The 26,630-nt window shown below is 41.0% G+C and overlaps 1 protein-coding gene across 2 annotated transcripts in view; it reads left to right on the forward strand.

Moving 5' to 3' along the window:
• otud7a (OTU deubiquitinase 7A) overlaps window positions 1-26,630 on the forward strand; it is a 113,261-nt gene that overhangs the window by 59,272 nt on the left and 27,359 nt on the right. For both annotated transcript variants that reach the window (XM_067436971.1, XM_067436972.1), the window contains exons 4-7: window positions 13,396-13,578; window positions 18,326-18,544; window positions 21,444-21,545; window positions 21,731-21,858. In XM_067436971.1, the coding sequence (XP_067293072.1) occupies window positions 13,396-13,578; window positions 18,326-18,544; window positions 21,444-21,545; window positions 21,731-21,858 (632 nt within the window). The remainder of the gene's footprint in view (window positions 1-13,395; window positions 13,579-18,325; window positions 18,545-21,443; window positions 21,546-21,730; window positions 21,859-26,630) is intronic.

The raw sequence follows: 26,630 nt of genomic DNA on the forward strand, positions 1-26,630 counted from the left end.
CAGTGCATTCACTCCAATGTATGACATGATTTATGGAGAATAAATGCTGGATCAGAAAAAAACACTCACCAACCTGCTTAATCTATCAAAATGAAGTGGCTGCAACGTGTGTGTGTGTGTGTGTGTGTGTGTGTGTGTGTGTGTGTGTGTGTGTGTGTGTGTGTGTGTGTGTGTGTGTGTGTGTGTGTGTGTGTGTGTGTGTGTGTGGCCCAGGTAAACCCTACATTGTGAAGACAAAAGATCCCCACAAAGACAGCTTATAAATCATACTAAGTGATGATGTAAAAACACAGAGTTTTTATTTTTATGAAAATTGCATATTCCCCACAAGTTATTTTTTGGTTTTATTCAAGCAGCAACCTCCTGCAGTTTCTGTTGAAGCCAATACGGATGTTACACAAACTGCGATTCCTCGACTGAAGGGAGCAGAAGGGAGCAGAATCTTATTGAGCCCCATGTTAAAATGGCCAATTATACAGCAGAAAAAAAAAACATGTTTACAGCCTGGGACAAATTGTGGTTTTGGTCTTTACGGCTAATTTTGCCCTTCATGACAACTGTGATGGGGTGAATTTTTTAGAGTTTGGTATAATTAAGGGCGTGGCCACTTTGATTGACAGGTGGATAGCCATTTATCCGCTCTCTGTTAGTCATTAAGTTCATTTAAGCTCCACCCACGTCCCGCCTCTTTGCCCATTTTATGTTATCCGGGCGTGTGTGATGATGCGCGATGACGGGTTGCCAAGATGGCAACGGTCAGCTCGTCTCTACTTTACGCTTCAAAACTGCTCTTCAGAATCCTGTGGGTGACGTCACGAACACTACATCCATATATTTTTATAGTCTATGGTTTTATTAATAACCTAAAAAAATAACTTACACAGAACTTTCTCTACAGGTCACAGGTTTTATTTTTATAACCATGTAAACTAACTTTCCAATTAAAATGTTGCAGATGGTTTTGTATAATGACCTATGCAGCTTTTTCTAATGCTGAAATGTTTAATTTTTCACAACCATAAACATATTTAGCAGAATTACGTCTGAAGTACAACATTTAACCCTTTTAACGCATACCTCAGGTCTTAAGTGACCCGTACCCTCCTCCGCATTCATTTTTTTAAGTTAAACATCAACCTTCTTGGTATTGCTCAATCAATTCATTATAAACAATGTAACAAGAAAAAATATATAATAGGGTCACTATAATGACCAAGGTGTGTTATTATATTTTTAACAATAATTGAATTTTTGATGACTAAATAAGTGCAATTGATCTTTATTCCACAAAGTGGCAATGTCTGACAAATAATAAAGTGACATTCCCCTCACAGTTACCGCAGGCAGAAAACAAAAAAATAGGAAGCATCATCAGCAAAATTTGAAATGGCTCAGTGATTGACAAATATTGATTTTGAAAAGGATATGTTTGAGAATGGGGAATTTGAGCCAGAAATGAGCTCTGACGAGGACAGTGATGATGGTATTAAACATCTGCTCAAACTGAACCCTTCCAAGCTCCAAAAGGTAAAACAATATGCTTTATTTTATTTTTCTGTAATTTTTACTCTAATATCAAAGTTTTATGTTATCCGTGTTAGAGATCCGGGTCGCTATAAAGACCCGAATATGTAATAATGATTGACAAAACATTCATCCATTTAGAGGTTAATTAAATTTTTAGAAATGGCAAAACACATTATAATGACCAAGAGTCCAATTTTATAGCTAAAATATTAAGCCAGAGTTAAGCTTATAGTGTGAAATTTATGGGTTTGCATCTACTCTATTAACACTATCCCACAACCAATTCTTACGTAGCATACTTTAAGTGGCGAACCTCGTCACTCATACAAATTTAAACGATTTGTCTAAACCCCAGTGATGGTTAGGTTTAGGGGTGGGGTAAGGGGTAAGTCATTTGTACAAATTCATACGAATTAGGTGAGGTCGAATTAGCCACCTTGTAAAATACATACAATTTGCCATGAGATCGGATTGGGTCTGTTAGTTGTTGATGTATCAGAACTAGCAAAGAAATTACTGATCTAACCTCAGATAGTGTACAGTGTGCACAGTATTCAACCCTCACCCTTACTAAGATCCTGGTGTTAGATGCCTCATGTGGTCTGTGGAGTGTGTCTAAAGAAAAGACTTCTGGGGAAAAATACATTGTGAACTAACAATCAGGAGTAACTAGCATAAAAGCAGGGAAGTTAGCTACATTTTTCAGTAGAATGACTTGCCAGGATGTTTTCAAAGTAACATAGCTTTTACAGTAAAACACTGATTTTTGTGTTGCTTTTATTGTTTTGTGTTTTTATACCACACAGAAGCATATCTTCTGTGCCCAAGTGAGCTAAGGAAATTAGCCAAAACTGGAAAAACAGCTGGGCTAGTCATGCTACTGAAAAACGTATAGCTAGCATTACTTTTATGCTAGTTACTCCTGATCAGCAGTTTGTAGGTCAGGTTTTTTTCCACCCAGAACTCTCTCCTCAAGACGCACTCATAAAATGTCTTTCTTTCCCAAGTAGCTTTGGGAAGCCTGATTCATTTGAACAATATTTGATAACACTTTATTTTACCGTTTAGGTCTTTGTTACATATGTTACATCTAGTTACTATAGTAATAACTATACATTGTGTATAATTACATGCAACTACACTGTCAGAAAAAAGGTACATTGTTGTCACTGGGGCGGTACCCTAAAGTACAAAACCGAAAAGGTACTAATTTGCACTCTTAAAGTACTGATATGTACCTTTTAAAGTACTAATATGTACCATTTAGTGGTGTGTAAGGTACAATATGTACCTTTTCAATGTTGTATCTTAGGGTACCGCCCCAGTGACAGCACTGTACCCTTTTTCTGAGAGTGTAAATGTAAACCTACATGTAGTTACTTAATATTACTCTGTACTTAAATGTATAACTGCAGTGTAAGCCATTTTTTTATTGTTCATTTCAATTAAATGCCAAATAACAGGTTCATTTGAGACTTTATTCCATAGTGTTTTTGCAAAACAAGTATTTCATTTGATGGTGTCGCCCTTTCTGAGATACTTGCTTTTTCACCAAAAACATACAGCTGGTTTATAATTCTTATAAGATCTGTATATAAAATATTTTATATTTATATAATTTAATAGACATTTCCCCCTTAAATATCCATGTAAAAAGAAGTGCACTTAATTGTATTGAATGTGGACATGGAGTGTACTTCCAATCCTAAAAGTACTTGTAGATAATATAATTTTAATTAAGTGAAAGACTACTTAAGTGTACTTAAAGAGAGTACTACTTAAGTGTATTTAAAGTAGGAGCTTTTTGATATTTAAAAATAAATAAATTCAGTTTTGAAAGTGTGTAACTCAGGCCCTGTGTGCTCCAGGTTCCTGCAGACAGTTTGGGCTGTTTCCACTAAATTCTAGAAAATAGTGGGAAACAGAAGTTTGTCTGTGTCATGTTGTATGCAAGATTTACTCAAATGGGTCTGAAGGGATGGTACCCCCCCCACCCCTTTTTACCCCCTCCCCTTTCCCTGCTACCCCCCTCCACCACCCCCTCCCATCCCCATATACAGTGAGATAAATGCAATATCCCAGTGTCATTAAATTAATTATATATGCTGGAAACAGCCCAAACTGTCTGCAGGGTGCTAGAACACACAGGGCCTGAGTTACACACTTTTAAAAATGAATTTCTATTAAAAAAAAAAAAAAATCGCCTAGTTTTTTGGGGGGTTATAACAGCTTAGACAACATATACTTACATGTTTATCACTTTTAGCAGTGTTTTATGTAACTTCAAAGGGTTTCCTGTAAAATAACACCAACATTTTGAACCTAGACCACTGTATGTGTGTATGGGAGGCTTTTCAATTTGGGTAGGCCCAAATTGGGCCCAAATTTGGGTAGGCCAAATCCAAATCCAGGAAATGGCAACAGAGTAATTTAGTGTAAATACATTACTTTGTCCAAAAGAAATGCCAAAGTGATGCATATGTCCAGAAAGTAGAGACTCTAAGCTTCCAAATGGTACCAAATATGACATAATAGCTCATCCACAGACATTTAAAATTGTTTTTGTGAAGATCGGTCAGGATTTAATGATGTCTACAGTCGGTGTACTGTGTGTTGACTAGCATACTAAAGCACATAAGGTACTTTATATATATAGTTTTAACTGTAGTGCATTATTCAAGATAATATATTTTAAAATTACAACTAAATTAGTAATTTTTTCTCACTTATCCACCAAACCTCACAAAACTGCCCTCAGATCAGATCAAAGATCTGCCACAAGGCTCAAACGATCCTTTGCTGTGTTTAGGTCTGATTGACTGATAGATCGTGGCAGTGGAAGGATTTGTCCCCGGTTGTCAGTGCCACTCATCATTAACACGTCATCCCACCTGGCTGTTGTTGCCCTCCATCAGTTCCCTGCGGATCCACCGCCACAGAAGCTGTTGTGGAAAGCTGAGTGGGAAGGGCCTCAGCGTTTCCTCTCAGGCACAGGCCCTCTGTGCGGTTGTTCTGGGAAAAATGACTCAGCCGATACTGGCAGACATTTTGGTGTGAGCCTTGTGCTCCATTAAGAGAGTCATCATTGTGATTGAGAGATGGCACTTCATGACAGCAGTTCAACTCAGCCTATCATACAAATATAATATGAAAATTCTTCAGTTGTGTCACTAATGAAGTTATATTTGTAGTTTGTAAGGGGTGTATTGTCACCCTCTAAAGGACTGATAAGGTATCACAACTATAGTTTTATTTCTGCGGTATGTACTGTAGTATGTATGCAAATATCATGTAGTACACTACTGTTTTAAGCATTTGTTGTTAAATAATGTGTTTTACACACCATACTAGTAGAATACAGTGCATGGTGTGCAGTATGTAGTCAGTTTACAGTAAGCTTTTCATTTTTTAGAAGCAGTCATGATTGTCACTGTGAGATATCCAGTGTGACGTCCCTTCACATCACATGGGTGATTGACCATTCGCACGTCACTGTATTAACAAAGTCTTCCCAAGGTAGATGAAGCTGAGTGGCTGATAAACGGGAAAAGAAAAGGTTAATTACCAAAGGAACATCCTGAGAAGGACTGCAAATGTCCTCATTCATTAGCAAAGACACAGAAGAGCACCAAATGAGAGTTGTTCAGTTGTCCAGTTCTATTCTTTACCTCCTCGTTTGAACAAGGAAATTAGAATGGAAGTTGGTTGCACCGCTCTAACTTTGAATTACAGCCAGGCGCTTACAGAATCTGAAATATACATTTACATTTTTTTATTTTAGCAGATGCTTTTATCCAAAGTAATATAATATAATAATATAATTATAGTGCTGTCAAATCGATTAATTGTAAATATTCTCATTTAACCTAAAAGTGTGTGTGTGTGTGTGTGTGTGTGTGTGTGTGTGTGTGTGTGTGTGTGTGTGTGTGTGTGTGTGTGTGTGCGTGTGCGTGTGTGTGTTAGTGCTGTCAAATCGCATGCATAATATCAGCAGGTAAATTACAGTTTTTCTCAGTCGCTTTGGTACATTTCTCATGTTAGGGGTTAACAGCTTATGACCCAGGACCAGTAGTGAAGAAATGAAGACAAAGAGTCAGGATTGCAATTAATTAAAAGAAAAATTTACTTAAGAATAGTTTGCAGTTTCAAAAGCAGAAGCCAGCTTCAAGTCTCACAAGGAGTTCGTAGGCCGCGCTCCCTCTCTCACCGTCTCGTTGCCTCGCCCTATCGTACATACAATTGTCCCAACAGTTATACCGTTTTCAAGGTCTTATCCACGTCATTACTGCAATGTGGATGGTTCTGATTGGCTCAGAGACAATGCACAGTCATGGTAAATTTCCACTCGAGTCAGTTAATCTGATGCACGTTTCCACTGACGTGTCACTTGTTGATGCTCTCACCCAGAATTAGGCCTGTAGTGACCTTCCAGATCTGGAGCAGGCGCCAGCTTGCCCAGAACAACAAGTCCACCCATCTCTTAGGGTGCCCATTGTACACCATTCTGATCTGTAACACAGAATATTGCGCACATACACAGATACACAGTCTCTCCAAGGTTGGAGCTGATTAAGCTCCAGCTCTAACTAGTTCTTACCCAAAACATACTGATAACATGTGCTTTCTTTCAGTGAGAGGTACACACTAGTACAGGCAATATTCATCTTGAGTCTTTAGTGTTTCAGTAAAAGGAAATATAAAAGGAATAAAACAAAATAAATTAAATTAAATGAAAGACAAATCCATATTCCATATCTGGAAGCCGGGCTAAGTGAGCAAACGCTGTTACTGCACTCCTGACATGTTAGGGGTGTGTGATACCTCCAAAATCCAAACACATGACCTTGTTGCCAGTGTTAAGTGACACATCACACATCTCTAGGCCAGACCCTCAGTCACTCCTCAGAGACCAAATACACACTTTAGAAAACAAGAAACAAAGCAAAATCATAACTGGATAGAATCATTATAATAATATAGGATAAATATTGATTAAAGTTTTGATTATAAAGTTAATTAGGATATAAATATATACAGGTATATTGAAGCGGCAGTGGATTTCAGAATCCCCCCCTTCACTCAGATCAGAATTGAAATTCTTAAAACTACCTGTTCAATTCTCACATCATTGTGTCACTTGTGCACATCAAAAAAGCAGTTTCTCATTTCTTTGAACAAGTTGCAAATGCTTTCGTACATCCATGCAAATGATTATGTACAATTCTCTGTTGTTTCCTACATTATCAGTTGCTTCTGTCATGTTGATCTATTTATTATATTGGGTCTCTGTCTCACCCCCCCCCCCACACACACACACAACATTTAGGCACAAGCTCATAGCATAAGTCTTTACATGCAAAATTGTTGAACAAGTTATTATAATATGTCAAGCGTATTTCTATACTTTCTATATTTCCATTAGACTTTTTTCTAAATCAGTTATTGAGTGCTGTCTTTTCATTTCTGTATCTCAATGACATGTTCTGTCAATAAAATACAGTACAAACAGTAAGAGTGTACATTTTAATCTTTCCATTTACATTTAATCATTTAGCAGACGCTTTTATCCGAAGCGACTTACAAAAAAGGGGAGAGTAATAGAAGCAACGAAACAGACAAGGCCAACAACCTGTAAGAGCTGTAAGAAATCTCAATTAATTAGTACAGTACACATTTTTTTTTTTTTTTTTTTTTTTTTTAAATAGACATCTACAACAAAAACTCACGTACGCAAAATGCCGAACACTGGATTTTGATAGCCATGATAACAACCCATTAGGACTATGGCTGTTGCCCCAGCTGTTGTCGTTAATGCGGATTCAGTGGCCCAATGGGTTGGTTTTGTATGGCATTCTAGCTAAACGCGCAGCAATAGCCATCTACAACAAAAACTCACGTACGCAAAATACAGAACACTGGATTCTGATAGTTATGATAACTGTGTAACACACCTGCCTGAAGGCACAAATCCGGATGAGAGACGTAGATATGATCCAGGAGTGTGCGCTTTTGGTCGTTGCTGTGGTGATCAGTAAGTGCTATTCTGTATTGGTCAGGTGCAATTGGAAAAGATGTGTCTTAAGATGTTTTTTAAAAATGGCTACAGACTCGGCAGCACGAATTGAGATCGGCAGGTCATTCCACCAGATGGGAACGGTCCAGGAAAATGTCCGTGAGATCGATTTCATGCCTCTTTTCCATTCCATTCTTGCAATTACACTCACACATACACTAAGATGTAACTTACAATTGACAATCATTGTCATCAAAACTTTAGCCATAGTTTCCATCAGAACATCCCTCCAGAGTAAACTGTTATATTGACAACATGACTAAACAATTTGACTTTCTTATCTGTACACAATGACACAAGGACTTGTCATTCTGATGGCACTGACACAGATATTTACTTTTGAGAGATGAACTAAATGGACTGCATTTATATAGCGCTTTTATCCAAAGCGCTTTACATTTTGCCTCACATTCACCCATTCATACACCGACGGTGATGTCAACCATGTAAGCCGCCATCCAGCTCGTCGGGAGCAGCTGGGGTTAGGTGTCTTGCTCATGGACACTTTGACACTTGGTCAGGTGGAACCGGGGATTGAACCACCAACCTTCTGATTTGTAGACAACCTACATGAACCACTGAGCCACTGCCGCCCCAACTAAGGATTTTGAGTAAGAGATTGGCTTTTGCAGGTTATCCATGGTGTTTTGCTATTTGTACAAATTGTTTTGAGAAATGCACTTACTGTTTTGCAAAGTTTGATTTGAGAAATGTACCAAAGCGACTGAGAAAAACTGTATTATATTATTATATATTGGGGCTTTAAACATAAATGATCTTTTACCAATAGTGTTGTGTGCATGAAAAGGAAAAGAAAAAAAAGATAATGATGATATCTGGAATTAGTTATATATCATTATAAAGCTGATTTTTTAAAATCGATTGAATTGAATATTTTCCTTTAAAACCCTGTCAAACATTAACGGTTAAAGCTCCCAATGGTACATGTTTAATTAAATTAGGTGTTTGACCATGTTTGGAATCGGAAAACCTCCTGCTTTAGAATTTAAAAGCACAGACCTACCTCTGGCATTGTTATATTTATGTGGTCTGACTTCACCCACAGAATGTGATAATGTCTACAAAATCCAATCGTAAGGACAGACAGACACTGCCATCCTCCGCCTTCAGCACATTGACTGAGACCCATAATGCTTAGCAAACTGCAGAACGCATGTATCAGAGGTGCTGAGCGGTCATTCGATTAAACCTTAAAATGTCTTTTAAAATTTCAGGCAAGTCCAAGGATGTACAATCCATAAACTACAATGAGATTTGTATTGATTTATGTGGTAAGAATGTAATAACCCTCTTCAGACTGGCCATTAGAAAACTAGCCAGTTAGAAGGAAAATGTGTTCTAGGCTTTTAAAAGATTTTTTTTACTAAAAGATTTTAGTCAGATTTAGTTTTGGTTTGTTTGTTTATTTATTTATTTATTTATTTATTTATTTATTTATTTATTTTCACTTGGCTTTATGTTATTATATATATATATACACTGTAAAAAATTATTGTTGGTTTTTGTTGGTTTAACTTAAAAAAGTAAGTAACCTGGTTGCCTTAAAATTATGAGTTTATTGAAATAAAAAATTTGAGTTGATACAATGAAGGACACTTATTTAATAAATAGAAACTCAAAATATTATTGTATTTAAACCACATAAAAATTTGATAAATCATGAAAATAGCACTATTTGGCATGTTTCACTGCGTCATCAGAAATAAAACACACAATTACCCAATATGCTTAGGTTGTCGAATCTCAAAAAATGTTCATTGTGTTTATTTCAGTGAACTCAAAATTTTAAGGCAACCAGGTAACTTTTTTTCTAAATAATTTTTTACAGTGTATTTATATATATATATATATATATATATATATATATATATATATATATATATATATATATATATATATATATATATATATATATATATATATATATATTGTAAATTATATATTTTTTATGTAAATAAATCAAATCCGGTTAAATCGATTAATCTAACATATATAGATAGATAGACAGACAGACAGACAGACAGACAGACAGACAGACAGACAGACAGATAGACAGATAGATAGATAGATAGATAGATAGATAGATAGATAGATAGATAGATAGATAGATAGATAGATAGATAGATAGATAGATAGATAGATAGATAGATAGATAGATAGATAGATAGATAGATAGATAGATAGATAGATAGATAGATAGATAGATAGGTAGATAGTTAGATACGGGCCACTGATCAGTAAATGTTATGTATTTGAATATATTTGCAAATTTACATGAAAAGTCAACTTCATCATTGCACATTATAAACATTATGAATGTTTGAGGTTAAAAATATGTCTTAAGGGTATTTAAATATAGTATATTAAATAAACATAGTATAAATTATACAACAATTCATTATTTTTCAATGCAGTGTGGACATTACATTTCCACAATATAGGCAAATACTAAACACACATACACTTTAAAATTAAATTAATAGTAACATTCCATAAAATGTAATTGAATAATCCTTACATATTTTAATTGAATAATTGATTGGATTATTCAATTCAATTTGATGGAATACTATTAATTGAAATGCTTAAATCTTTTAAAAGGGCCTAACAATTTTTCAAGTGTACACAGATGCAGTACTATGCATCTCTCTGTAGACGGTTAGACCGACCTGTTTCTTCGGTCCCTGCGAGGCCTTTGGGTTACGGAGATAAGACAGTAGCTGGAGGACATGGAAGCAGCTGTGTTTGTGTGTAGGAGTCTTGAGGTGACTGCTGAGGTGACTGTCATTTCGCATTAGAGTGTCTGGCTTCTGTGTCTTTCCTGTGATCTTCCTCCCATTTTTCTTGGTTTGAACTTTCTCTTTCTGTATACAGAACGAACTGAACAAAAACAAATCTTTATTGTTTTCTTCTCATCAAATTGTCTTCACTCAGAGCACGCTGGAGAAAAACCACAAGTGTTTTGTCTCCCTTTATTATCAGGCTCAATGTGAAGCGGAACTTCATTGTTTAGGGTTTGATGTGGTGTTTTGTGGCACTCGTGTTGGCAGGTGATGTAATTGGGATTAGACTGAAGAGCCTTATGGGAGTTGGCAGGAGTTCTCCAACAATGGCTCGGCAAAATGAAAGAGGAAGACCAGGCCACATTCATTAACAATGTCCTCCCATTTAGTGGGCAAGAAAACACAGTGTGTGATTTTCAACCCAAGCAAGACAAGTCTTTTAATTATAGTTTTATATTATGTAATATTATCATAATGTTTTAATGTCTGATTTCACTTCCTATTTTCTTGTAAATTGGTGCAGCTTAAAATAGTGGCCATCATATTATGTATGAGTGTTAAAGGTGCACAATGTGGCATTTTTTGCAGTAAAATATCCAAAAACCACTAGGCCAGTGTTAGGGCTGTGCAGTATATCGAAATTATCGAAATATCACAAATGTACATATCGCATTATGCATATGGCTCGCAATATCTGAATGATTTTAATAGGCTATTTCAACATTGTAAAAAGTGTACGTTTTAAGTCACACATTGGGCAGAGAATAGACTGGGCACATTGCTGTTACTTATGTGGCTTGCTTGACGTTAAAAAGAGTTATTAAACACAATAATTTGTGAAAAGCAATAACTTGCAGTCTCGCACTGTTTGACACACACACACACCGAAACGTGAACAATGTGTGACACAAATGTTGGCTAAAACACTGCTGGTCACTACTTTCAGAAGTTGTGGCGATGCTTTCTTTTCCCAGATAGAATGTGAAATGCAAATGGTTTCATTCTCAGTTTTTAAATATTTTTAAAAATATTATTGAAATAGATTTTACACACTAATTGCAATATCGTATCGCATATCGAATATTGTTATTTTAACCAAGGAGCCGGGACATCTGAGAGAGTCTCCTCTCAATTGCGTCGTATCTGCGTTACCCTCAGTTTCCGGTTTTATTTGGCAGAAACGCTTTACTCTTAGCAGTGTGAACAAGTGTCACAGCAGCCGCTGAGCGAACGCACAGAGCAATGTCAAAACATCATTTTAAACACACTTAAATGTTTCTAATATGATAAACAGAGCTGTGTTACCTCACACTCATGACCGGAAAAGCGGAAATGGCCCCGAGACTGTGTCCCGTCATAATAAAAGTCCCGCTGCTAGTGAGGCGTGTGTTCGGCAAAAATCTCTCCAGCGGCCGTGCTCAGCTCCTCAACACTCGGCCCTGCTCTGCTTCACACTACAGTAACGTTAATAATCGAATCCATGAAACATGATTTCTACCTGAGTCCTAGCCTGATTCTTTTCCACCAGCTGTGAGGTGAAGACTAGCCTAGAAATCTAGATGCACCCTAGCGGCAGTAAATTTAATTTGCCTGCAAGTGTCGTCTAGGCACTCTCAATACCCATCTGAGCTGTATTCCTCAGAATCTGGATGGCCCAATCACATCGTGTATAGAGTCGGCGGGCGGGGCCATAATGACAACGGCCGAGTTGCGCTTGCGTGCTTCTACTTAACACAGAAACTGGCAAACGGCGGCGGTCTTTCGAATCAGCTCTGACCGCGACTCTGGAAGACTTGGAGTTAAGCTTTTCTCTGAGAAAAGAACAAAGAGCGGCACTGAAGTCATTCTTAAAAAGGGAAGATGTGTTCGGAGTTTAGCCGACCGGATACGGCGAATGTTTAATCAGTCAGCGAGCTCTGCTTCACCTTCATGTTGCTCTGGTTGGTGTAGCGCTATCCTATCGCGTGCAGAGGGAGTTTGAAAGACAACCGTTTATCCCGCCCCTCGGATTGAGCCCTGTCTATGGTGAGTTTCCAGACCAAACATCTTGATGTGGGTCTGGCTTGTCAGGCTAGGTGAAGACCACATGTCCCAAGATTCTGAGCTCAAATTTGGCGTCATCAAACTACGCCTTTGTTTTGAATAGGTGCCTTCTAGCGGATGGAAAAATTACATAGTGCAGCTTTGACAAAGGACTAATTTGCAGATTTTTGTTGCGTTAACAAATTACAGTCCTCAAGGGGCCGATTGAGTTCATTTGTCTGTACCATTAAACAGGATGTGCTGTTTTTGAATTAGCTAACAATGGCTGCGTCTGAAATCACATACACTCTTGTGTAGGTACTTATTTTGAATAAGTTATTACTTCACATCCGCTAAAAAGTTAGCTAGAAATCTAGACGCACCCTGGCGGCAGCAAATTTTATCTGCCCGCGAGTGTCGTCTAGCAACTCTCAATACCCTTCTGAGCTGTATTCCCCTAACTCTTGCCGAGCCAATCACATCGTGTATAGAGTCGGTGGGCGGGGCCATAATGACGACGGCCGAGTTGCGTTTGCGTGCTTCTAGTAAACACAGAAACTGGCGAACGGCGGTCTTTCGAATCAGCTTTGACCGCGACTCTGGAAGACTTGGAGTTAAGCTTTTCTCTGAGAAAAAAACAAAGAACGGCACTGAAGTCTATCTTAAAAAGGGAAGATGTGTTCGGAGTTTTGCCGACCGGATACGGTGAATGTTTAATCTATCAACAAGCTCTGTTTCACCTTCGTTGCTCTGGTTGTAGCGCTATCCTATCGCATGCAGAGGGAGTTTGAAAGACACAGAGGGAGTTTTTTTGTCACATATTTTATTATGGGACTTAGCAGAGCAGCAGAGAAAATAATATTGCAGTAAAAGTTAAAGGCTGCATCCTATGACTTAGCATTAGGCATTAGCATTAGCATGTTCTCACCATGTAATCATGAACACTGTTGTTTGTTTGTGGTGGACCAGGTAAAAACTGGGACCTGAGCGCCGCTCTCAATGACTATGAGCAGCTCCGGCAGGTCCACACGGCCAACCTGCCCCACGTCTTCAATGAGGGCCGTTACTACAAGCAGCCGGAGCGTAGCAGCACCCCGCAGCACATCAGCAAGCCTGAGCAATGCCCCCAGAAACAAGAGGACAACACTCAGGGTGAGCTAAACTAATCAGTGTTTTGAATTATTGGTGTGTTTTCTCTATATTTCCGGCATGAAATGGAAACCTAAATCTATTTTCTAAATACATGTTGATCTGCTTGTGAACTATTCATCTTACTTGTTTCATTCTAGAATTTTATTGACCTTGTAATGTATGATGTTTATTAACAATATTTATTTCGTACAAAGTTCAAATGATATATTGTCACGTTCACACAAAGGAAATGGTGCGAGGACTCAAGTGCAGAAAAGGATATATTTATTTATAACAAATAAAACATAAACTCAAAACAAAACCCACGAGGGGGAAAAACACACAATAGAATAATAAAATATAAACTTAAACAAACCAACAGAATCACAGGGAGAACGGGAGACGCAGACATTACACACACAAGGATCCAACCCAGACTGACAAACACAAGGAGATTATAAAGGGAACAAACAAGGCAGATAATGAGGGAGAACAGGTGGGGCAAATAAACCAATAATCAGATAACAAGAAGGGCGGGGTTGACAGTAGCACATGCAAGACATGACAAAACCCACATGTGCACACAAGACAGGACAGGCATGTGACATTACCCCCTCCTTAAGGAGCGGCTACCAGACGCTCCACTAGGGACGGGCGGGACAGACCAGGGAGGGACGGGAGGGACAGGAGGGACAGACCAGGGCGGGACGGGAGGGACAGACCAGGGCGGGACGGGAGGGACTGACCAGGGGGGCACGGGAGGGACTGACCAGGGGGGCACGGGAGGGACTGACCAGGGGGGCACGGGAGGGACTGACCAGGGGGGCACGGGAGGGACTGACCAGGGGGGCACGGGAGGGACTGACCAGGGGGGCACGGGAGGGACAGACCAGGGCGGGACGGGAGGGACAGACCAGGGCGGGACGGGAGGGACAGACCAGGGCGGGACGGGAGGGACAGACCAGGGCGGGACGGGAGGGGCAGACCAGGGCGGGACGGGCGGGGCAGACCAGGGGGGCACGGGAGGGACAGGGGAAACAGACAAGGAAGGAACAGACAAGGGAGGGGTCAACAAGGGACACATGAGGAAAACAAAAAGTTCAGGCACCCAGGGCGGCGCAGGGAGAGCAGGACGCCTCAGCGGCGCACGGAGAGCAGGACGCCTCAGCGGCGCACGGAGAGCAGGACGCCTCAGCGGCGCACGGAGAGCAGGACGCCTCAGCGGCGCACGGAGAGCAGGACGCCTCAGCGGCGCACGGAGAGCAGGACGCCTCAGCGGCGCACGGAGAGCAGGACGCCTCAGGGGCGCACGGAGAGCAGGACGCCTCAGGGGCGCACGGAGAGCAGGACGCCTCAGGGGCGCACGGAGAGCAGGACGCCTCAGGGGCGCACGGAGAGCAGGACGCCTCAGGGGCGCACGGAGAGCAGGACGCCTCAGGGGCGCACGGAGAGCAGGACGCCTCAGGGGCGCACGGAGAGCAGGACGCCTCAGGGGCGCACGGAGAGCAGGACGCCTCAGGGGCGCACGGAAAGCTGGACGCCTGGGAGGCGCGGTGAGAGCTGGACGCCTGGGAGGCGCGGTGAGAGCTGGACGCCTGGGAGGCGCGGTGAGAGCTGGACGCCTGGGAGGCGCGGTGAGAGCTGGACGCCTGGGAGGCGCGGTGAGAGCTGGACGCCTGGGAGGCGCGGTGAGAGCAGGGCGCCTGGGAGGCGCGGTGAGAGCAGGGCGCCTGGGAGGCGCGGTGAGAGCAGGGCGCCTGGGAGGCGCGGTGAGAGCAGGGCGCCTGGGAGGCGCGGTGAGAGCAGGGCGCCTGGGAGGCATCTCCTGCCCAGCAGCGTCCACCGGAACAGAGTCCACCGGCATAGGGACAACCGGAACTGGGACCACCGGAACACAATCCACCAGCACAGGGACCACCGGAACACGATCCACCGGCACAGGGACAACCGGAACACGATCCACCGGCACAGGGACCACCGGAACACGATCCACCGGCACAGGGACCACCGGAACACAATCCACCGGCACAGGGACCACCGGCACAGGGACCACCGGAACACGATCCACCGGCACAGGGACCACCGGCACAGGGACCACCGGAACACGATCCACCGGCACAGGGACCACCGGAACACGATCCGCCGGCAGTGGGACCACCGGAACACGATCCGCCGGCAGTGGGACCACCGGAACACGATCCGCCGGCAGTGGGACCACCGGAACACGATCCGCCGGCAGTGGGACCACCGGCACAGGGACCACTGGAACTGGGACCACCGGAACAGGCACGGAGGGAGACTTCCTTCTCCTCCTCCTTTTCAGGACCACTGGAACACGATCCGCCGGTACTGGGACCACCGGAGTACGATCCACCGGAATCGGGACCACCGGAACACGATCCGCCGGTACTGGGACCACCGGCATACGATCCGTCGGCACTGGGACCACCGGCACAGGGACCACTGGAACTGGGACCAAAAGAACAGGCACGGAGGGAGCCTTCCTTCTCCTCCTCCTCTTAGAGACCACCGGAGCTTGGGCCACTGGAACTGGGGCCACTGGAACAGGAACCACCGGAGCTATCCAGCCCCTGGTCCTAGAGGGACTGGAGTCCAGCTGTTCCACAAACTCCCAAAAGTCCGGGGTTCCCATTCGCTCAACCTCCATGGGGCTGAGAGGCATGTCCAGGCAGAGGTTAAACACCTCTGCCTTCTCTGTCTCATTGAGGTACAGGCGATGCACCTCAATAAGGAATTGGCAGGCGAACTCTCTTACACCCGCCCCCTGTTGGCGGATGTATTTAGAGTTCACCTGCCGCATCACCTGTACGTGCCTGGTTAGCTCCATAGTCCAAAGAGCAAACAAACAAAGATAAACAATCCTCTTGCTGAGTCCTCTACGGTTGGATCCTTCTGTCACGTTCACACAAAGGAAATGGTGCGAGGACTCAAGTGCAGAAAAGGATATATTTATTTATAACAAATAAAACATAAACTCAAAACAAAACCCACGAGGGGGAAAAACACACAATAGAATAATAAAATATAAACTTAAACAAACCAACAGAATCACAGGGAGAACGGGAGACGCAGACATTACACACACAAGGATCCAACCCAGGCTGACAAACACAAGGAGATTATAAAGGGAACAAACAAGGCAGATAATGAGGGAGAACAGGTGGGGCAAATAAACCAATAATCAGATAACAAGAAGGGCGGGGTTGACAGTAGCACATGCAAGACATGACAAAACCCACATGTGCACACAAGACAGGACAGGCATGTGACATATATCCAGTCATCACATTATTCCAACCAGCAGTCAGTAATCAACTTGACTACCCAATCAGCATGTGTGGAGGCCTACATAAAAATACACAGTCAACTCACCTATGTTCCAGTTTTCAGCATCCCTCCACCACCTCATCTCCTCACACATATCTGGTTACTATCCTAAACCAGAAATACAGGGGGGGTACTCTGGGTTTGGGCCAAAATACCGAGCTCTGAGCCATCTCCTCGGGCAGCACACCAAAAATGCATGCTACTTTACTCTATCAGATTATTTGTAAGTGTGAACACGTGAATTAATGGACTACTCCGGTGAAAAATGAACCTACACTGTCAGAAAAAAAGGTACATTGCTGTCACTGGGGCGGTACCCTAAGGTACAAAACCAAAAGGGTACTAATATGTACCTTTGAGGTACTACTATGTTCCTTTAAGCTACTAATATGCACTCTTAAAGTACTGATATGTACCTTTTAAGTTATTAATATGTACCATTTAGGGGTTAGTAAGGTACAAAAATGTACCTTTTCACTTTTGAACCTTAGGGTACCACCCCAGTGACAGAACTGTACCTTTTTTACTGAGAGTGTGGGAGTAATTAACACATGGTTACCGAGTAGATCGTTCTCTGTGATGCGAATGTAAAGAGTTTTATCTCTAAAAACTGTTTAGCTTATGATGCTTTTCTATGGTGCACAGAGTAAGTGAAATTATATTTCATAACGGTAAAGTGACAGACTTCTCTTTGGTGACATATGCCGGACATAAGAAACTCTACAATTGACTCTACAATTTTCTTTTACAATTGACATGAAGCTCGCATTCAGATCTGCCTCCATCCAGTCAAAAACAGTTGGATTGAACCAAGTCTCTTACATTTTACATTTGAACCTAGTCTCCTACATTGTATTTGTTTTAAAAGATCTGTTTCACTTGAATGTACATCACTGTAAAAAAAAAGAAAAAAAAAGAAGTCATAACTCACATTTCATTGTGATTCAAAATGCAATATCTTTTTCATTTTAAAAGAGAATTTATTTTTATTTTTATAATTAACATGGATGGATAGAGAGACAGACAGACAGACAGACAGAAAGACAGACAGACAGACAGATAGATAGATAGATAGACAGACAGACAGATAGATAGATAGACAGACAGACAGAAAGATAGATAGATAGATAGATAGATAGATAGATAGATAGATAGATAGATAGATAGATAGATAGATAGATAGATAGATAGATAGATAGATAGATAGATAGATAGATAGATAGATAGATAGATAGATAGATAGATAGATAGATAGATAGATAGATAGATAGATAGATAGATAGATAGATGATTATGATTGGATGGATGGATGGATGGATTGTGCCGTGATGATTTTAAACATTAAAAGACCAGGAACATTATTAAGAAAGTTTTTATTTAACAACCCCCCCCCCCCCCCCCCCCCATCTCTCTCTTCTAGAGAAGCGTCTGTCTCGGGGCATTTCCCATGCCAGCTCTGCCATCATGTCCCTGGCGCGTCTTCAGGTGTCAGGGGATTGCGCCAGGGAGCAGTTCCCCCTGGAGATGCCCATCTACACATTCCAGCTGCCCGACCTGAGCGTGTACAGCGAGGACTTCCGCAGCTTCATCGAGCGTGACCTCATCGAGCAATCCACCATGGTGGCCCTGGAGCAGGCCGGTGAGCCACAAACGCTGCTCTCAGATCAGTGACCTAGCCCTTCATTACAGTGATGATAAACACAGATTCATGATCAATACTAATGTCAGATTAGATTGCGTAAGACTACACCACAGCAGCAACAGAATCAAACTAATCCCTGATCTTGGATCAACAGCAAAGCCAACCGGACCAATGAACACAAACCTGGGCTGGATTCCAAATCGCCCCCTAAACCCTCAATCACTATCCCCTACGTTAGTCCACTAATAAAGTTCACTTGATGGCGTGAATGAAAACGAGTGAGCGGACAGCCGTTGAGTGTACATTGACTGTACACTCATTATTGCAGTGCAATGTGGGATAGAATGAGTGCACTAGATAACATCCAATATTGTTTTGGACACCACTACAAATTAGCCTAGAAATCTAGACGTACCCTAGCAGCAGCAAATCTAATCTGCCCGCGAGTGTCGTCTAGCAACTCTCAATACCCTTCTGAGCCGTATTCGCCTAACTCTTGCCGGGCCAATCACATCGTGTATAGAGTCGGTGGGCGGGGCAATAATGACGACGGCCGAGTTGCGTTTGAGTGCTTCTAGTAAACACAGAAACTGGCGAACGCCGGTCTTTCCAATCAGCTTTGACCGCGACTCTGGAAGACTGGGAGGGAAGCTTTTCTCTTAGAAAAGGACAAAGAACGGCACTGAAGTCATTCTTAAAAAGGGAAGATGTGTTCGGAGTTTTACTGACTGGTTACGGCGAATGTTTAATCTATCAACAAGCTCTGCTTCACCTTCGTTGCTCTGGTTGGTGTAGCGCTATCCTATTGCGTGCAGAGAGAGTTTGAAAGACAACCGTTTATCCCGCCCCTCAGATTGAGCCCTGTCAATGGTGAGTTTCCAGACCAAACATCTTGATGTGGGTCTGGCTTGTCAGGCTAACTACAAATGGCTGTGCCCTCAAATAATGCTCTGTTTGAAAATATAGGGGGCGATTTCGGATTTGTCCCTGCACTTCCCAAACAACATAGCTCATGCATTTAGACATTTAGAATGGATTTAAAAGGATAGTTCATCCAAAAGTAAATTTCTGCCATTATTAACTGCCATCAAAAGTTCATTAGTGAAACATAAAAGGAGGAATTACAAAGATTGCATTTACAGTAGGCTTTAATGACATGACTCCATTTATTTATATATGTCTATTAAAGTTAAGTCATAGAATAATCAACAAAAATTCATAAAACATGAAATTATATCATAGAGGACCCAAAAGAGACCCCCAAAGTCAAATATTATTATTCATAAATAAGTTAATTTTATGAAGAAGCAGGGTTAGATCAGTTTAGTAAATATTTTTTAGGAATTCATTTAATTCAAATGTATTAAAGCTGCTGTCCGTAACTTTTTGTGTGTTCAAGATTGACAAAAATGATATAATGAGAATTCACAACATGAATCCATTTTCCAAACCATGTTTTCGTCTTCCCCTGAATAATTATGGTACACTTATAATAAGGATTTATATTGGAACTATTTTCAGGCCAGACTGGTAGGTACCACTGCAATCTCATAGACACAAATGGAGAGAAGTAGCTCCAGCTACAATGTTCTTCCGCAAGACACATGCAGTTCTGTTTATTAACCGCTAGAGCGCAAAAAGTTACAGACTTCAGCTTTAAATTGAATGTTTAAAAATTACCTTGAATTTGTTTTTTTTTATATGTTAGAAAAATATGCTTATTTTTTACACTTGATAGTTAAATTTTTAGAGTCATTAAATGTAATCTTCTCTTGTAAGTGATTTTGAAAAGTGGTACAAAACCATATAAAACCAAAATACTTTCTAAGAAATTGGCGCATGTTTTAAACTAGAGTACATCTATATAGTTAATTAGAAAAAGATCAAATATTACAAGGACGCATTTCCAGGCAAGCTAAATAATACTATAGCAAAATGCTTACTGTTTGGACATGGCCTCAGGATTTTTGGAAATGCTTTTGGACTGTGGGAGGAAGACCCTGTCCCAAGGGAGGACAGAGGGGTTGAGGGTGGAGGCACTGACGTTCGCCCGCGGTGAGCTTCACCAGCTCCAGAGAAAAGAGTGGGCGATAGGTCAATGCCCAGTGCAAACCGCCTCAGGGCCGAGAGCTGCAGAGGACTGCTTATTCTGCTACTGCATGTGATGAAATGTATAACTAAAAGCTCTGATATACTAGCTGCAAAGTTATTCTTGATTGCGATGAGAAACCAGCAGTTAAGAAAGCATCTGATCGTAGTGATGAGGATATGTTTGCACAGGCTTGGCAATTCAGCATGCCAATAAAGTCATGTCACGTTTGTTTAGAGACCACTTGATACACTAGTTTGATTTAAAGAAAGCAGCTTTATAGTATTAAAGGCTTAGTCCACCCAAAAATGTAAGTTCTGTCATTAAATATTAATGTCGTTCCAAATCCTTAAGACCTTCGTTCATCATTGGAAAACAAATTAAGATATTTTTGATGAAATCCATTTTATGACGCACTACAGACTCCAACATTATTCTCAATTTCAAGGCCCAGAAAGGTAGTAAAGACATTGTTAAAACAGCCCATGTGACTCTAGTGGTTCAACCTTAATGTTATGAAGCGACAAGAATACTTTTTGCATGGAAAAAACCCACAAAAGTAACAACTTTATTCAACAATTTCTTCTCTTTCATGTCAGTCTCCAACGCTGTTCACATTGTAAACACAGTGTAGCACTTCCAGTTCGTACATCAGAACGCTGGCTCACTATTGGCCGACGCTGTTCACATGATGGCCAATCAGTGTCCTCATGTTTTTATTCACTTTTTAAGGTTTAGTTTTACTTTTGAGAGTGTGTTTGGAAGTCCATGTTTAAGTTATATCAGTGTGTTTAAACCATTCCGTAGGTCGTTTGAACTGGTGGTCCACCATGTGCATCAGCTGTAAGAAGCTATTGCCGTTAGCCACAACAGGAGACGGCAACTGCCTTCTGCATGCAGCTTCTTTAGGTGAGACCTGCAGAATTCACTTTCATACTCAAATGTCACATGTATTATATGAACACTTATAACATCTGGACAAAAGAGTTCAGTCTCAGATTTCATATGATGTGATTTAGAAATACAAGTTCATTTCCGCTGTTGTGTGTTTCTGACTATGGTGTCATGTATGTTCTGCTGTCCATGTGTTCCAGGAATGTGGGGCTTCCATGACCGGGATCTGGTCCTACGGAAGAGTCTGTATGCCATGATGAAGAGCGGAGCAGAGAGAGAAGCTCTGAAGAGGAGGTGGAGGTGGCAACAGACTCAACAGAACAAAGAGGTTGGCAACTACCCAGCTAACAAAAAATATGTTCTAGGAACGTTTTTCTAGCGTAAGTTTTGAAAATGTTATTTTTGACTTTTCTTAAAACGTTCAAAACATCTTTTTTTTTTACATCTTGGTTATGTGAACATTTTATATTTTTGGAAACATGAGAAAGTTTGAATGTTCTCTGAACATTTTTAAACAAGTAGGAATATATTTTTTTAAAGTTAAGACTGGATTTTGAGAACATTATTACAGACCGGATAACTTCTTATGAACATCAAAGGAACTGTATGTAAGAAATGTATTTTAATTAATTATAAAATGGCCTGATATGTCACTACACATCAAGGAATCATGTTAACTTTAAATACTTATATCCCTGACAGTAGTCCAGCCAGGATATTGTCATTTAAAAGTTGTTATTGCAGCCCTCAACTGATTTTGACATGTGGTGTTTTGGCCTGAAGCTCCGCCCTCCACCTATCGACCAATCATGAAGTCAGTAGTGTTTCGGCATCCGGGTTACCAGCTCTGCTCTAGTTACCACAGCTGCAGCTACAAATGCTCCTGCTGGATCCTGCAGCCTATCTGGCAACCTCAAGTCAGGGGGAGGGGGAGAGGGGATATACACTGCTCTACAGTGCTCTACAGAAAGTGATTGCAGTACCAGTTTTGGCCACAATTTTACATACACTTCCTTTAAAGTTACTGGAAGAAAGTTTGTTCAAAAATTGCTCTCCAATTTGCTCTTAAAAAAAGTTATAAGCGATTAAAAAATGTTTTGTACTAAGCTATGCGAGTGTCAGTTGCATCTCCAGAAGTTTGTTTTTGTTCTGTCTCATAGTTATTATTTTTTAACAACGGGCCGGCCAGTGTTACCACCTGGTGGACAGAGCAATTTTTGCAAAAAAGTGTATGTGCAAGAAAAATCTGTCTGCGTACATGCTATGTCAATGATGAAATTTATGCTACACTTATTGTACATATAGCCTAATGTATGTGTAAAAACTGTGGTATACTTAGGTCCTTTATTTAGATAGGATAGCTGGAGAGAGGACAGAAAGTGAAGTGGGAGAGAGCGGGACGGGGTTTGGAAAGGACCACTAGTTGGGACTCGAGCTTGGGTCAACCAAATCGCATTTATCAACATAATCAACATGACAACTTGCTTGCACAGAGAGCGTGCTGGGGACAATTTTCAGACCCTGCGCAATATCGTTGCGCCGCTGCACCAATGGTACGGCAGCAAAGTTCCTGGATTATTACGTTGGAATGAAAGTATAGTCCCAAGCCATATCGCTCTAGAAAATCACAATTTTTCATTTTCCGTCAGCCTTAGTACACAATGTAACTATACACATTACAACATGTAAATAGGAAAATGTTGCCATTCTTTTGTCACTTATTGAGCAGTAGGCTAGATGGAGCCGTTTACCTGCAGTCTATGTGCTAAGATAGGCTAGCGGTGGTTTCAACAGTCAGAGTTATGGCACGCATGGAGATAAGAATGTTATGTATGAACTTATCTAACTCTGGGGGATACGGTAAATAAGCTAAAGTCACAAAAAATCGGCATGTTCCTTTAAAGGGCTACTTCAGCGATTAACAAATGGCTTTGTACCAATAGAAACCCTGAAGTATATTTGAATGATCGTGCCTTGGGTCAACCGAATCGCTTGGGTCAACCGAATAGCTTGGGTCAACCGAATCGCAACCGCACTATATGTCGAAGCATTGTCCTTGAGGCATTCGGCTCAGACAGCGTTTTTAAATGAAATAATTAGTGTTCATGTTTATTTTCACCGTTATTTTCTTTCTGTTCTAAATTACTTCTGTTTCTGTTTTGGATATTGACAATTATAAGAGAAGAAAGTAAAGTCTTTCCTTAAATGGTTAGTTCACCCAAAAATGAAAATGATTTCATTAATTACTCACCCTCATGTCGTTGGTCACCCGTAAGACCTTTGTTCATCTTCCGAACACAAATTAATATATTTTTGTTGAAAGCTGATGGCTGAGAAAGGCTTCAGAAAGGCCTCCATTGGCATTCAGTACATTCCCACTGACCCACTCACAAGACCCATAAAGGCATTAAAGACTTCGTTACAAAGTCCATCTCACTACAGTGGCTGTACAATAATTTTACAATGCGACGAAAATAGTTTTTGTGCGCACAAAAATCAAAACAACGACTTTATCCACCAAGTTATTGATGTGAACTCTACGCATGCACGAGAATATGACGCAGATCCACAATTCAGATACATGACCCGGAAGAGGAGGAGCGTCGCTATCGCGTGAGTTCACGTCTGAGACCTACACAGAAGACAATAACTTGGCGGATAAAGTCATTATTTTGATTTTTTTGAAATCTATTCTCGTCACTTCGTAAAATTATTGTACAGCCACTATAGTGAGATGGACTTTGTAATGACGTCATTAGTGCCTTTATGGGTCTTGTGAGTGGGTCAGTGGAAATATACTGAAAGCCAGTGGAGGCCCTTCTGAACCATCAGCTTTAAACAAACTTATTTGTGTTCCGAAGATGAATGAAGGTCTTACGGGTGTCCACCGACATGACGGTGAGTAATTAATGAAATAATTTTGGGTGAACTAACCCTTTAACACAACAAATTTTTGCCATTTTGCACCCAGCCTATTACAAGTTTAAACTAGTTTAGGCGATTTCCTAGGCAGATATTGACTTCAGACTATATTATGGGGAAGCACAGGCGAAGCACTGCTACTTGGGCGCAGGGATATCACGGCTCTCATCCTCACGTCCTCCGGCTGTTGAGCGATTGCAGTGTGTTGCGTGATATCTCTGCACCCAAGTAGCTGTGCTTTGCCTGTGCTTCCCCATAAATTAGTCACCTAGTCTTAATCTGAAATCTAGAAATCGCCTAGTCTTAATCTGCATCGCTATTTGTACTCGTTGTGAATGCGCAGGCCACAAGAAGTTATTAGGTGGATTTATTTATTTTTTGATCACTTTTACTCGAGTCGGGACATGCTAGCTGGCAACATAGGATTCCATTCATTATGCTAAGCTAAGCTAGTGGCAACCCTGCTAAACTAAAACAATGCATGCACTGAGACAAAAATGCATTTGTCCACATATCTAAATGTAGGAAAGAAGTTGAATAGCCCTATTTCTAAAAACGGTGGAGTGTTCCTTTAAACATATTCGAAACATATACTTGCCACAACTTATTTAAAAAATCAACAACAAAACTGCCACTTCCCTCACTGTACTAGCAGCACTGCATGTTATGCTATTACTGTGTGTGTGATGTTTACATTCCTTTTAGTTCTCCATTTGTTTCCGTAGCTGCCTACTTAGATATTACAAATGCAATAAATGCACTTCTTGCAAGTAGTTTGGTAAGAAGCCGTCTGCTAAGTGAGTAGTTGTAAAGCATAAACATTAGCCTGCAGTTTATAATGGCTCTGCCCATAAACACCCCTGCTGATTAGCTTGTGCGTTTCCTTCTCAGCTTTTAGCGTAAGAGCTTATTGCTGTAACAGCATACCAGAGGACAGGAAATCAGCAGTGTGATCGATAGCAGATCCTTGAATTTTTTATTAGCGGCACTGTTTTCATTGTCCTGAAGGCCCAGAGCCCTTAAATCAGCTTCTGCTGAATGAGTATCACTGATTAAAGCCGTATGAAACGAGTGGGTGTGGATGGAGTGGAAATGTTTGTGTGCATATGGGAGTGTGAGAGGTGGATGAGAGTGAACGAGTGGGTGTGTTTCCTGCAGAACTTGTGCATACTGATGACACTAAGATAAAACGGGTAGAAAACAGAACAGAAAAATGAAAGGTGCACATGCACGTGCAGAGGAGTTGAACACGTTAAATTTGTTGAATATAATCATAGGTATTTTCTAACATTTACACAACCAGTGTGCTAGTGTGTCAGATACAATAATTATGCATAGTGCCAAGTCAAATTTAGCAATGAATTGAGACTATAGACAGTTCTCAAACTGATTTTCAGCACAATCTATTTATTGTATTGCCACCACTGTCAGAGAGAAAATCACAAAAGCTGGATAATGCATAGCAAATGCATTCTTTTTTGTATTTACACATGTAATGTGTAGATCAGCAATATACATCGATTAAGAAAATATGTTTGAACTAATTTAAAAATGTATTAAAATAGGCTAACTTCCATCAACATAACCAACATGACAACTTGCTTGCACAGAGAGCGTGCTGGGGACAATTTTCAGGCGCTGCGTAATATCATTGCGCCGCTGCACCAATGGTACGGCAGCAAAGTTCCTGGATTATAGTCCCAAGCCATATCACTCTAGAAAATCACAACTTTTCATTTTCCGTCAGCCTTAGTACAAAATGTAACTATACACATCACAACATGTAAATAGGAAAATGTTGCCATTCTTTTGTCACTTATTGAGAAGTAGGCTAGATGGAGCCGTTTACCTCCAGTCTTTGTGCTAAGATAGGCTAGCGGTGGTTTCAACAGACAGAGTTATGGCACGCATGGAGATAAGAATGTTATGTATGAACTTATCTAACTCTGGGGGATACGGTAAATAAGCTAAAGTCACAAAAAGTCGACATGTTCCTTTAAAGGGTTACTTCAGCGATTAAGATATGGCTTTGTACCAGTAGAAACCCTGAAGTATATTTGAATGATTGTGGCCCCACCCACCAATATCCCCCTGAGACAAGAGATATATGCATTTTATTTCTGGAAAAAATCCTCTGATGACCAGAGGCTAAAGACTACAGCCAGCAGAGGGAGCCAT

This window comes from Pseudorasbora parva, chromosome 25 (assembly GCF_024679245.1).
Source record: "Pseudorasbora parva isolate DD20220531a chromosome 25, ASM2467924v1, whole genome shotgun sequence".
Classification (NCBI taxonomy): Eukaryota; Metazoa; Chordata; class Actinopteri; order Cypriniformes; family Gobionidae; genus Pseudorasbora; species Pseudorasbora parva.